Source organism: Sinocyclocheilus rhinocerous, unplaced genomic scaffold, assembly GCF_001515625.1.
Source record: "Sinocyclocheilus rhinocerous isolate Xijiao unplaced genomic scaffold, SAMN03320098_v1.1 scaffold749, whole genome shotgun sequence".
Classification (NCBI taxonomy): Eukaryota; Metazoa; Chordata; class Actinopteri; order Cypriniformes; family Cyprinidae; genus Sinocyclocheilus; species Sinocyclocheilus rhinocerous.
The window spans coordinates 152,778-167,332 of NW_015653466.1; the positions used below are offsets into that span (position 1 = coordinate 152,778).

The following is a 14,555-nucleotide window of genomic DNA, read 5'->3' on the forward strand; positions in this document are numbered from 1 at the left end:
ATTGTATAATATGCACACAGGGTGGGGTGAGAGGGAAAACATGGCACATATCAGACCCAGGACTGCAGTTAACGGTAGTTTAGACCGCTGACTTGAAAGCAACCAAGAGGTCCACTCTACTTCCAGTCTTCCACCTCGCGTTGGCTGGCTGTGGTTTCCGCCCTGTTGATCTGTTCAAGCGCACACGCCGCGCAGTGATGCAGAGCCATGTGCGCCAAATGTGTTGTACCACACTGTGGAGGAGAGCGGTGGTTGTTTTTGTTCCTCGTCTGCTCTAGAGTACGTAAGTTCTCTTTGACCTCTTCAAATGTTCAGTCTTGTATTTTGTTCAGAAAAACTCCCCAAGTGATTGTACACAACTTATGACTCTTTTCATCTGCTAATTCATAGTTGTTTATTGAGGTTTAAAGACAGAACACTTAATGCTTGTACCTACATTGACCCAGAAAGATGATTTTTACATTCACTCTACAAGTTTACTATCCTGGTTACTATTCAATGATTATTCAACTATTCAGCTGTTTACGACTATTCAATTCTCCTTGCCTGTTTTTGGCTCTGTGTTTATACAGTGTTAATCACTTACAGGACATGCATATTACATTCCTTTAGTTATTGATATATATTAACATTTCTTCTTATCACTGTTGAAAACAGTTGTGCTGCTTATTATTTTTGTGCATTTATTTTAAATAGAAGTCTTTTGTAACATCGTAATGTCGTTACTGTCACTGCTGATCAATTTAATGCTGAATAAAACTGTTAATTACTTTAAAAACATATTAAAGACACGGGTTAGAGTTGATGTTTGAGTTAGTAAGATGTTTTTATGACCATTTCTCATTTGTCAAGTTTTATAAGATGTATGTTCAGTGAAATGGCCTGTTAAGTCTTTAATTTGAAGACTCAAAATCGTCGCATCAGTTCTGACTGTGTGGTGAGTCTATACCAATCAAGCCCACTACAAAGTTGGTTGGCTGAATGAAACTTTGTTCCATATCTGCTCATTTTTGCAATAAACTAACTACTTTTGCCCCATGAAGTAGTTTTTGGCCCTCTCTCTTGGCATTGATGAAGACACACTGTGTTCCTTGCCTCCCTTTGGATCAGACTAGTGTGTGTGTGTGTGTGTGTGTGTGTGTGTAGTAACTTGTTCACTGTATCATGGGCCCAATTGCATAGCCACTATGTTAAGACTGTGGCTTAAGAAATAGTTTGACCACCTAGCAGTTAGCCAAGAGGTAATAAGTCTTACTTTTCTGACTCGAATTGGGCCAATCTAACTTTTTGTAACTGACTTTATAAAGTTATGACCATTTTGAAAAAAAAACAAATTGAATAACTTTTTAAGGCTAGTCTAAGCAGTTCATGCAACTGGGATATGGAGTGTACGGTATATGTGGCAGGACAATTTTGCTCTAATTTCTTTACTTTGCTCTTACTCACTAACTATAGAGTGGTAAATCCTGAGTCGTGTGTTCTCACATTCATGAGGGTGAGCAAATGATGACAAGAATGTTACATGTGACAATTTTCTAGCTGAACTATCCCATTTATCTCAGAGACATAAGTGATACATTTTAGTATTTATTCCAATGCACCACAGTGTCATTTGAAGCAAGTTCACAATAACAACAGATTTTTTTTTTCATACAGACTGATTTAGATTGAACATACATTTTGAGAAGGCTAAAGTTTAAAAATGTTATGTTTCTGCTGCAGATTTTGCTTGATGCCATTAGAAGCTCCTTATAGATGAAAGCAAGAAGGAACAGAAGTAATGAGAGAAAAACAGCAAGTAAATATGTTCCAAACAGAGCCGGAGAGAGCAAAACCAGCTGAAACTGGACCGAAGAGGAAACGAGAGTCTGAAAGAAGTGAGAGAGTGAGGGAGAGGATGAAGAAAGGAAGCATCTTGTCCAGCAGAAGTCTAGAGATGAGTGAAAAAAAAACACATCCAGCGGCTGCTCCAGATGGCGGATGGGGCTGGATGATCGTGGCTGGATGTTTCCTCACCACCGTTTGCACACGTGCAGTCACTAGGTTAGTTCATGACACCCAGTTTTGGATGTTGATAAAAATGTTAAAAGGAATAAAATGCACCAGAAGACCTTTATCATATTGCTTTCTCAAATCTGCACTTTCTCATGCTGGTTGCAGGTGTGTTTCCATATTTTTTGTGGAATTCCAGTCATACTTTTCCAGAGATTATTCTGCAACTGCATGGATACACTCTTTGCTGGACTGCACCACAATGTTGTGTGGTAAGACCCATGCCAAAATAAAAAAAAATCCCCCAATGTTCTTTCTATAGAAAAACTCTGTGACTTAGAGGTGGCAGCTCAAACTGTATAAAACTATTGATTTTAGGAGAACTTTGATAAAAAATTTTTAAAAAAAAAGTCTCTGTTGACAGGTTTACAGTGCATAGTCCACTCTAAACCAAATTTATCTTGCTGCTGGTGAGAAAGAATGTTCACAGAAACACATTTTCATTTTTATGTTTATGTTTTTAATGGTTATTAAGGCCTTCTGTTATCTGTTTTTTCACAATTCTTTACTTAGTTTAAGCAGTTAGCCATATTATGGTATTTGACAAACATTAGAGATTACATAATATTTATTAATCATAAAGATAAACATACACTTAAAAGCACCGTAGAGGTTAATAAAAACCATATGTAAGGGTTAATGCTAACTGTAAAAAGTGTTAACCTGCAAATGTCACCTTAAGGAGATATTTCCACCTGATCTAGCACTGGTGATCTAACACTAGCTTTTCCAGTGTAATTCAATAGATGTAGATTGACACAGAGACGTTAAATAATGTTGACTTGAATAAAATCATTTATCCTCTTACCACATGAAGCACATTTTCTAGGCTGTTTTTTTTTTTTAGAATAAATTGTTTTAGAGTGAAGTGTCATAAATGATATTCTTTTATTTATCAGTATAGGTTGATATTGTATATTTATCAGTTAATATTCAATATTTAATTGTGCATGCTCATTTCCCATATTTTTACATTTAAAGTGAATCTTTTAAAACATTGATAATTTAATAACAGTGTTAAATGTAATCTTTAGCAGATCTTGAAATTAATATTCACTCTTCATACTGTATGTTAAGTGAATTCTCTTGTAGCTTTTAAAATTATTTAAAATTATAATTTATACAAAATAGTACTGAATTTTAATATTGTCAATTTTTTCAGTTATCAGTCATAACGTGAAAACAATAAGAATCCCCACTATCATGCTATCCACTACTTTCTCTTTATTCTTTTTCTCATTCTCTCTGTATAGCTCCATTGGGTAGTTATATAGGGAACCGCCTCTCTTCTCGTATAGCTATCATGATTGGTGGGCTTCTTTCCTCTGCCGGCCTACTGCTCAGCTCACTGGCCGCCAGCATGGAGTTCCTGTATCTTACACTTGGTGTTCTTACAGGTTTGATGCAGATTTGCATACACAACTAGCATTCAACTACACTGATAATCATAATTCGGGAAAGCTAATGTAGTCACGCTGCCCTGCAACCATTATATCAGTTTGCAACAAACTAGGCAGGCATATCCGTAGTCTTGAATATGAACCATGTTTTTCCACGCAGGTGTGGGATTTGCTCTCAGTTACACTCCTGCAATTGCTATGGTGGGTTCTTACTTCAGCGAGAGAAAAGCGCTGGCTTACGGGATCGCCATGTCAGGCAGCAGCATCGGAACTTTCATACTGGCACCCTCTGTCCAACTCCTCATTGAGTTCTTCTCCTGGAGGGGCGCGCTGCTCATTCTGGGGGGTTTGGTGTCCCACCTGTGTGTCTGTGGAGCCCTTATGAGGCCTTTGGAAGGCAAAAGAGGGAGACAGAAAGAGGTGGACTTGGAGAGTGGCAAAAAGGTTGATTTCCTAAATGTGAAACTTGCTGATGCAAGGCACAATATGGAAGTGAGTGCGCAGGAACAGAGATCAGTGGAAGTAAAACAGATGGACACAGACAAGCGAGGGAAAAATGAACATGCTGAGAATATGCAGAGTGATCTAACAGTACGGATAGACATAGACGAGTCAAAGCCCTCTGATGCAAAGCAAACACACTCCGATGTGGAAATAAACTATAGACAGGATCTCTCAGAAGACTCAGAGACTGTGAACAGAAGCACAGATGAATGGGACAAAGAATCAAAGCCAAAGTGCTCAGACACAGACATCTCAGTCTCAGCTTTAATACAATTAGGTGACTTGCCTTTGGACTGTTTGCCCACCAACCAGGAGGACACAACTATCCCAGAATCAAAATCCAAAGCAAACACTAACCACAATTCTTTGGCACAGTCAAAAGTGGCAAACACAAAATTACTGAAGGAGTCCAGGGACAATGTAAGAAAAACAGTGTTGAGAGAATATTCCTTCCTGTTGATACCAGACTTCTTGTTGCTGTTGGTGTCCTTCCTGTTCCTTGCATATGGTTGCAGTGTGCCATTTGTGTATCTTGTGCCATATTCCCTGAGTGCAGGCGTCAGCCCTCAACAGGCAGCATTACTCATGTCCATACTTGGAGTGTCAGGGATTGTCGGTACAATCACTTTTGGATGGATTGCAGATAGAAAGTAAGTAAGTTTGTTGTGATTTTTTTTTTTTTCCAAATTTACTGATAAATTGCAATATTACAGACATTTAAGAGCTACATCTACACTACGTCTGTTAACTTCATAAAACCTGTGGAGGTAGGCATACAAAATGTGATATTGTAATCTGTTTTAAATTCATATTCAAGTCTTCTAATGTAGACTAAGTCTAAACATTCAATACAATTGGGAATCAACCCTATCCGCTCAAGTCTGATGTCACGCTTCACCCTTTCAGGGCCCAAACGCTTGATCAGATACCAAAAGCAAACAACAAACAGTGCTAATACACACTCACAATGTGCTCTGTTATCTCCATAATGAAATCTTACTTGGCTACACAGTAATTTCTGAATCATTAAAATATTGGTGTCTTTTCACCTGCTATATAGTAGAGAAATATGCAATTTTGGATGCAGTCCCGGAGGCTGTATTTATTAAAAAAATACCGGAACACCATTCTACAATGCTAGTTTCCTGCACTACTTATTCAACGGCACTGCTACTGTAATTCTTTATGATTCCCATCTTTAACGCTGTGGTTTGATCTGTATCTATGTGTATTTGTGTTTAGGTGTTTGAGGCCATATAGGGTGGTGAGTTACATGCTGGCTGTGGGGTCAGAAGGGCTGAGTTGTCTCTTTCTGCCTCTGCTGAATGTTTTTTCCCTGCTCGTCCCCTTTTCTCTCGTCTACGGCTACTTTGATGGAGCTTATGTGGCACTTATTCCTGTGGTGACCTCTGACACTGTCAGCTCCACCCACCTGACCTCAGCTCTGGGAGTTGTTTACTTTCTTCACGCCATCCCCTACCTAATCAGCCCGCCTATTGGAGGTCAGAGCAAATTTTCCACTCTCTATTTAACTGTGATATTTAAACTAAATGAAAAGAAAATTTAACTAAATGAGTGTTTTATGAAATATCGCTCTCTCAGGTTGTCTAGTGGATCAGACAGGCTCCTACACAGCTACGTTCTTTCTCAGTGGAGTCTCTCTGATCTGCAGTGCTGTGATTCTGGCTGCTGTGAGAGTGATCATCCGCTGCACTAGAGGGAGCTCTTGCTTAAACTGACTCACAACCAGGTACACGGGAGATTCCTAAAGCAGTAGAAAAATTCCATTGCTGTCAAGAAACATGAAACTGCCCCTCCGGAGTTAAAAAGTGTTATAATAAGAGTTTTATGTGTCCCTGATCCGAAGCTCTCATCAGTGAGATCGATTGCCACAAATACAAGCTCTTTTATAGCATTAATGGACACGGCACTGACCAAAAGAACACTGCTTTACTGCCGAAATACAGGATTTATGGGGATTTTAAAGGTGAAATTAAAAATTTAATGAATTTAAAATGCTAGTTACTAGTCAAATGCTCCAAATATTTTAATGTGTTTGCTACAAAAGAAACTTGTTTTGTATTTGATACTTATTTGTTATTTTAATATGCGTCTCTCTCTCAGCTGATATCTGATTGGCGGTCAGAGAAATGAACAGATGTGCTTTGCCCAATAGTTACAATTACACTGCTTCATTCAAAGCTCATTATGTTTATATTGTACACTGCCGTTCAGAAGTTTTGGGTTTGTAAGATTTTAATGTTTTTGAAAGAAGTCTCTTATGCTTGCCAAGGCTGCATTTATTTGATCAAAATACAGTAAAAACACCAATATGATTACAAATATTGAAATGTTATTTCAATTTAAAATAATTTATTTTAAATAATTTAAAAATGTAATTTATTCCTGTGGTGGCAAAACTGAATTTTCAGCAGCCATTACTCCAGTCTTCAGTGTTACATGATTCTTCAGAAATCGTGATATATTTTTTTCAGGACTCTTTGATTAATAGAAATTTCAAAAGAACAGCATTAATTTAAAAATATAAATCTTTTGTACCATTATAAATGTCTTTAATGTCCCTTTTGATTAATTTAATGTGCCTTGCTGAATAAAAGTTTTAATTTAATTTTCTCAAAAAAAAAAAAAAAATCTTACTGAACCCAAACTTTTGAAAAGAAGTGTATACAACTGCATACACTACTGTCAACCTCACTGTCCTAAAACATTCAAATGAAATGTCATCCTTTTTAGTGTCATAAATGTGTCTCAACTATTCTCATTTTAGTGCTGCAATCAATATGATAGCTCATTCGAAAAGAATTATGGGTATTCAACAAGAAGAGAAACAAATTACACTATAGTAATCTCTTGATTTTTAGAAAGTACATCAAATACCTTGTGACTTATCAATACATATTTATTTGTATGTGACCTTGTTTTGTACTGGAACTCTTGTTACAACAGATCAATTTCAGTTTGTCACAATGTATCTTCATTCTCCTCTTTGGTAAGCTAAGGTTCCTTAGAAAAATGTGAAAGGAAACCAAATGTTAATGTTTGAAAATCACTCAACTTATGAGACACTGGCTGTGTGAAAAGGTTTTTAATTCACATATTACTGCAAACAGAAAACACAAAGTTTCAAAATCAATGAAGCGGGTAGATCTAATCAATTAGAAATTATAAATTAATTAGACAATACAATGTTTTATAATGTGGCGATTTATGACATGCATTGTTATTATTATAGATATGTTGTATTCTGGTGCAGCTTCACATAATCAACAAGGTGAATGGAAGAAGTCAAAAGTACACTTGTGTAGTGGAGAAGTCAAACTATTCAGAGAATGGAATTGTAAAAAAAAAAACTATTTTGCCAACGCTTTTCAGCACAAAGGCCTTCATGAAGGCTAAAAAATAAAAATTTTACTTTTTTTTTTTTTTAAATACTTTTGTTGTCATTATAGGACATACTGTTAATGAGATCTACTGTATGTAAAAACACCATTGCGATTATCAGAAAGCTGAAATAACACTACATTTGTGAAATTGTTTAAATTGATTTTGCACTATATGCTGGACTAATTAGAATTTGAAGGATGAGCCTTTGTGGCTATAAATATGCCACATTTAAGGGCTTGGCCACATTTGTTACAAAATAATTTTATTTTGTACAGCAAATGTCCTCAGAAAACAGGGCTGCAATTACTTGAAATATCATCTTTTATCGTTTCAAGTGAAGTGACCCAGCATATACAGATGTCACTGTAAGCAATGATACAATTAATACTGAAAGCTTACTTGTGATGAACAGTATAACATATTAAGTAAATAAAGTCAGGGTGGAGGTATACTGAGAGAAAAAGAAATTTGACACTTAAATAACACTGATTGATTGATTTTGTTTATAGATCAGTCTAAAATTTTTGTAATCATTCTGCCAGCTGTAGCTGAACAAATCTATGATAGTCTTATCAGAAAGCTGATAAAAACAATGTATTTGTGAAACTGCAAAATGATTTTTCATTAAATGCTGGACTTATTGGGAGAATTTGAAGGAATTTGGTCAAGTCTGGGCCGTTGTGACTCTGAATATGATAATTAAGAGTTTGACCACATTTGTTAAAAAAATTTCAGTAAACAGGGCCGCAATTACTTAAAGGAGACATATTATGCCCCTTTTTACAATATGTAATATAAGTCTCTGGTGTCCCCAGAATGTGTCTGTGAAGTTTCAGCTCAAAATACCCCACAGATCATTTATTATATCAATTTGAAAATGCCTATTTTGAGTGGAAGCAGAAACACGCTGTTTTTCGTGCCTGTCTCTTTAAATGCAAATGAGCTGCTGCTCCCCGCCCCCTTTTCCAGAATATAGCTGGGCCATTACAGCTCATACCTACTAAAAAACATCTGTTTTGGTTCTGATTATCATGTTTATTGCGCTGAAATCATAAGTTTTAAACCATATTAGTTTAAACTTCGGTTTTATTCACATTGATCTAAATAGCAGACTTATTGAAAATGCATATTCAATGCCATAGAAATGTAAACATAGATGCCTCATTAGCGACTGTTTCTATGGGCCGCTATACATAAGCCGTCCACCACATTCGAAGGGTCTTGCAGTACTGATTCGGAGAGGAGGGGGGCCTTAGAGTAAAAAAGGTTGAGAACCACTGTTTTAAGACTTTTCATGGCCTTAAATTTGATACAACTGCATTGAAGACTTTTTAAGGACCCTCGGGAACCCTGTATTTAAGATTGCGGTGATACATTTTGGTAGCCTGACTGGAAAACACAATAGCCCTGTGATGTTAGGCTAGCGATTTTGTGAGCCCTGAGTATAAACAAAAAGTCATTAAAAATAACATTGAATTATCAAATAAAATCAGGGTGGAGGTATACTGAGAGAAAAGGAAATTTGACACCGAAACAAGATTGAATGACTCCAACTGTTTGCCTTTACAGATCATTCTAAAATGACCTATATATGACCTGTCAATGACCAAATATAGCAAACAATTCATATCTGGAATTTTTGTTTTTAATGATCAACATTATTTAAGCAAGAAAAAAATAAAATCACAATATGGCTGTTATTTAGAAATGCTATCTATATTCCTCCAGATCTAATTTCAAGGCAAAGTCCTATATTTTAACATCTTGCATCTTTAATTCACACCTCGTTCAGTCTGTCCTTTCTCAACAATTGTCTGGATCTCATCTGCTGTTGTTCGTTGCTTCATTTCATGCAGAGTTTTGATGAGAGCTGGGTAGGCTCCACGTAAACCTTGTCTCTGGGACCAAGCCTGCAGAAGTGTGTATTTCTGTTCTTTCACATCGTTTTTGTTGTTAAGCTCATGTTCCTCAATTTCCGCATTTCTCATGCCGCTGCGCCTGACAACACGTTTCACTGTTTTCCAGTCCAGAACTTCAACAATATCTAGTAGGTAAGGGTCCAGGTCTAAATCTACACAGAAAAAGAAGACAGCACTGATATAAGCTTGTTGTCCTGCTATTACTGTGATCTAATGTCTTTATATTCCAGACACTTTCCATCAATAGGGTACAAAACAAGGCATGCATTTATTTTAATGGTTATTTTAAATAGTTTATTTATCAACAAATAACTGCACAAAGAGGTGCTAATATTACATTATTGGTAACTGAAATTAGTGAATGAACTGAACATGAATTCAACAAATGCATGATGCAAGAAAATTACCATTATGACGTTCTGAAGCCCCCCTGCAATGACCCACCCCTCCACCCCCGGAATGCGATTTTAAACGCGGAAAGCAATCTAAAGCCTGTGCTGCATCCCAATGTGCCTACTTATACTACACCCTTAAAGTATGTACTCTTTTGGTGAAGTACACACGTTTGAGTGTGTAGTAGAAGAGTAGGCAAGCTTTGGGACGTACTATCATGTAATACAGTTGCGTCTTTAACGGACTGCTCTGTTGCATAGTTACACGCTCCCTGTCACTGTAAACTGGCCTGGTTGTCAATCATCTTGTCACAGTTAACATCCTTCACATTTAATTTAATTTAACTTCCTACCGTATTGGAGAGAGTATGAGTTTGAGTTTGAGCATTAATGTTTGCCTACAAAACCACCACTGGCTCTGCACCCATTTACCTAAATTCATTACTTCAGAGTTATGTACCCTCTAGAAGCTTACGTTCTGCTAGTGAACGGCGTATTATTGTGCCATCTAAAAAAGGCACAAAATCACTTTCACAGACTTTTTCACTAACTGTTCCCTCCTGGTGGAATGACCTACCCAAATCAATCCGAGCAGCTGAGTCCTTAACCATCTTCAAGAAACGACTAAAAACACATCAAACAGCTTCAGTGATTATAATGGGAGTTTTTGGAGTGCCTGAACTCTGGCTAGACTGAATAAAAATGTCATTTGATAATGTAAATGTTCTTTACTCTCTGTAAAATTAAAGTGTTATAATTAGTAACTTACAATATTGTTATTAGTGAGTGACGTGACATGTGGCCAAGTATGGTGACCCATACTCGGAATTAGTGCTCTGCATTTATCCCATCCAAAGTGCACACACACAGCAGTGAACACACACACACCGTGAACACACACCCAGAGCAGTGGGCAGCCATTTTTTGCTGCGGCGCCCGGGAAGCAGTTGGGGGTTCGGTGCCTTGCTCAAGGGCACCTCAGTCGTGGTATTGAAGGTGGGAGAGAGCGTTGTACATTCACTCCCCCCACCCACAATCCCTGCCGGTACGAGACTCGAACCCGCAACCTTTGGGTTACGAGTCCGACTTCCCCTGGTCGTGGCCTAATGGTCTGGTACTTAAGTAAAAAGTTGGGTTTTTATGCGTAGTTAATAGATTACACTATTAGTCTACTTTGCCCATCACCATTTATTGATCAAATAACAATCTATAAAGGTGCAAAACGCATTTACTTAGGCTACACATATTTGAGAATCATGATATTTCCTGTAGTTAACACGTTTGGAAATATTTCGGAAAAAAATTAATAAAACATAAGCCTATATCAGTTATACAGTGCTATCGTGGCTGCTGTGTGTCACATGACAAGCATGATTCACCCCCCCCCAACGTGCCCCCTCAAAAATCATGAGTGCATGATGCCCCTGCTGGCACTTTCCCATTGAGAATGGGTAACAAATTTCTATCTGGATACTTTAGATCGGTCGTGGGCACTGTGTATCACCTGGTTGCCTGTTGACGGCAAATGGAAAGACGGAAAGTTGCCCAGCAACATTGTTCAAAAATCAGCAAATCATCAGCCTTACTTTTATGTATTTCGGGAGAAATTGCTGAATTTGCGTGATGTTAATCCAAAGACCTGGCGTTGGGACTGCTGATATTTGATTAAAAAAAATAATAAAAAATGTTCATGGTAACATAGCAAATAGTTCTCAGAAGCAAACATACCTGTTAGGTGTACTGCCTACATGGGGGGGAAAAAACAAGCCAATCCATCAGTCACAAAAGTTTTAAAATGCAAATAAAAAAATTCCACTGTAACACCACAATGTTAAGTTTAGGTGCAATGAAAGTTTAGAACAAGAGAATTGACTCACTGGTTCGATCGGTCTGCCCTTAAAACGATACTTGCGTTTTCTACATAGCCAAAAGACCACCACACCAACACCAGCCACAAGTATGAGTGACACCAAAACAGCTACAATGACCCCTGAAATAAGCAATCATATTAGTCCATTATCTGTAATGTACTTAGTGTTTATACTGCATAAGCTTTAGAGGACTCTTTTTCAGTTATTGCTTATACTGTGTGTAGACAGAAGTGCTCTTGGGACACGGGCATTTTAGCATGTACTGAAATCAGTGATAAAGCAGCCCTTGCCTTGCAGATGTACGGGCTCTTCGGCATCATGGCACACAGTGTTGGTGGTTTCTGTACATTTTTCTTTCACTCCATGTTTCTCACACCTGTTGGGTAAACAATAGGTAAACAGAGAGAAGTCTGAATAATCAACTGAAAGCCAATATATAATATATACCGAGTTAGTATAAAAATGCTTAAAATTTCAGATCTTCAAGGAACTGTTAGCAAACCCCTGAGCAGAAACACTCCATGGGAAAAAAAACATTGCATATATTGTACCAGGGTTACAGTTATTTCATATTTCTATGTATTGTTATGTAAAGCACAAGCATTGCTGTTATTTTGTCTATTTTGTCTTTTTGAGAGAGAGAGAGAGAGAGAGAGAGACTAAAGATAACTTATGTCAAGAACATTTTAATGTTTCCACCAAACTGAGTCTGCATTTTGCATAGATTTTATTTGGTTTGAATGGGAGCAACATAAGAAATGTGCATGCACAGAGCTTTTTACAGTAATCTCCATTCTAACTTTCTAAACACACAGACATCTGTCATTCTTTCCAGAGAGAAAAGGGCGTTTGGCTGACTACATACGTGTCACAGGGATAACAGGCCTTGCACAGGTCACCCTTGTCACAGTAATAATTGCCCTTGCACCTGCAGACAGTGTTGGAAGATGACGAACAGTTCAGCATTTTGTCCATGTTTGCTATTGCAAGGAGAGAAAGCAGAAATAAGACTTTTTAAAATTAGTTTTTGCCCATGCTTCCATTTGGGCTTCAAGAAGCACAATACTAGTCTTTGAAAACAGTCCCATCTCTAGCAATAGTTACGTTTTGACTAATATTTTATAAATAACAGTTGACTGTCTACTGCCCATTTGTTAAATTTAATGTTTATAGCATTAAAAAAAAAAAAAAAAACATTGATTTGCAGAAAAATCACAATTTAGCTGACAAAACTAACAAGGTTCAGATGTTAAGACCTACCATTGGAATCACAGATTTTACAAGGCTGGCATTTGTCATCATTGTTCGGGTGATCTATATAGGTGCCATGCTCACACCTCTCACATTTTGTGTCATTTTTATCTGTGCAGTGACTTAAGAACCGATGACCTGCAGCACACACAAATACACACATTGGTATTTGAGAACATCCTTTAGTTCCAATCTTATCCAAGTGATCCAGAAATAACTCAGATTGCAATTACTTTAAGTTCATCTGATCACAAAACAATATCCTATTTCATATTTATTCATTTGTTAGGTAACCATGTAATAAGAGGGATCTACAACCAGAAAAACAAAGCCCAGCTGAATGTAAATCTATTCAAACCCTATGCCTAGACTTTTGATGTAAAATAAGAAACGAAGTCCACCTCGCTAACAATATATACTGTGTATGTGTTTTTATATTAGATCTTACCTGTCTGACAAAGGCAGCAACTTCTTCCCTCGTGCCGGTAAGTCCCGTTCTCACAGACGCCGCGTCTCGTGCGCAGGCGCCTGCCTTCTGTCAGTCCTTCAGTTAACATCTGAAACACCGAAAACTGCACTTAACAGATCATATATGAAATTAAAGTTACGCTTTCTTGTTGAAATTCTTTTCAGGCATGCTTTGTCACCCGCAGATGGGTAAACCGACCATAAACCGCTTCAGAATGCGAAACGAAAAGCGAAAGTGAAACTCAACTATTTATAATAAATGTTTAGTACGTTTATACTATTTTTCTCTAAATTGTATTCAATTCTTTATAAAATAGAAATCAACAAATATAGTAAAAACCAATTCCTTACATTTCTGTATTCCTCAAGGAATGGTTGTCGATGTAGGGCGTTTTAGATAGAGTATACAGTAATATATTCAGTAGGCTATACAATTTAACAAGGTTTAAAGGCTTTACTTACCGCACACCACAGAAACACGACGAGATGTGGTCGTACATACATGTCTGAATAGTAATAGGCACAAAGAACAGTTTAGTCGCGTTAAATGCCCAAAACAACCTCGTTACACTATCAACAACGTTTCAAGTGGAGAAGGAAATGGAAGAAGGCTGTTATTCGCGAGCTAATTGTTCTTTTGAACCGAATCTTATCAATCGGTCTAATCAAAACCGGTCAATCTGGGTCCAAGCTTTTCACGAGATAATAAAAAAAATCACATACTCATTGAACTGAGTATATAATAGTTGGTTTTAATGAATAGCATTAATTGTATAGACCTAAATACGGTATGATATAAACAAATCAAACGAACCGGTTCACTGAAACGAACTGTTCAAAAGAACCGATTCGTGGTAAAAGGGCGTGCTTTCCATCAACGCTACTTACACAGCTGTGATAGTCTAGGGAAATTTGTCATAAAGGAATCCCCATTATTGAGCATTATTCAGATTTCAGGTCGTTCTTACCTAAAACATTTGTAGACCAAGAATGATCTTTTAAATCTATTAATTTCAAGCATTAGCATCTGGCATTTTTTTATCAAACAACAGTTAGCCTAATTAAGATGTACCTTTATGAGGCCTTGTACAGCTATTGCACTGGAAATGGTCATGTGATTTACAACAATTGTTCAATTAAATGCCAGCTACAGTTTATTTCTATTTCTCATTCTCTTCTGTTAAACTGTGTGAACCCAGGACATACCAGGGCAATGCACGCCATTTCACAAGCTTCTAGAAACTTCTCATTCTCCAAACACAGGATCTTGAGACTAGTGGAGCTTTTTTAAGT

At 37.2% G+C, this 14,555-nt stretch overlaps 3 protein-coding genes across 4 annotated transcripts in view; 2 read left to right on the forward strand and 1 right to left on the reverse strand.

Annotated features, from left to right (window-relative positions):
* Window positions 1-8,987, forward strand: part of LOC107715956 (pantothenate kinase 1-like) — a 30,479-nt gene extending 21,492 nt beyond the window's left edge. The window contains exons 8-9 of the transcript XR_001637155.1: window positions 802-812; window positions 8,978-8,987. The gene's annotated coding sequence lies outside the window, so the exon portion shown is untranslated. The remainder of the gene's footprint in view (window positions 1-801; window positions 813-8,977) is intronic.
* Window positions 1,781-5,909, forward strand: LOC107715954 (monocarboxylate transporter 12-B-like). Its single transcript, XM_016522217.1, has 6 exons — window positions 1,781-2,043; window positions 2,161-2,264; window positions 3,306-3,449; window positions 3,613-4,606; window positions 5,199-5,458; window positions 5,559-5,909. Exons 1-6 carry the CDS (start codon window positions 1,781-1,783, stop codon window positions 5,693-5,695), a joined length of 1,902 nt encoding a protein of 633 aa, XP_016377703.1. The 3' UTR covers window positions 5,696-5,909.
* On the reverse strand, window positions 8,268-13,881 carry LOC107715957 (tumor necrosis factor receptor superfamily member 6-like). Of its 2 annotated transcripts, XM_016522224.1 has the most exons (8): window positions 13,725-13,881; window positions 13,243-13,351; window positions 12,804-12,932; window positions 12,409-12,523; window positions 11,834-11,919; window positions 11,550-11,662; window positions 11,401-11,416; window positions 8,268-9,432 (listed from the first exon to the last, which is right to left on the reverse strand). In XM_016522224.1, exons 1-8 carry the CDS (start codon window positions 13,764-13,766, stop codon window positions 9,134-9,136), a joined length of 909 nt encoding a protein of 302 aa, XP_016377710.1. In that variant the 5' UTR covers window positions 13,767-13,881; the 3' UTR covers window positions 8,268-9,133. The 2 variants fall into 2 exon arrangements, with proteins under 2 accessions (XP_016377710.1, XP_016377711.1); XM_016522225.1 differs by lacking the exons at window positions 11,401-11,416; window positions 11,550-11,662.
* Window positions 13,882-14,555: the final 674 nt, after the last annotated feature.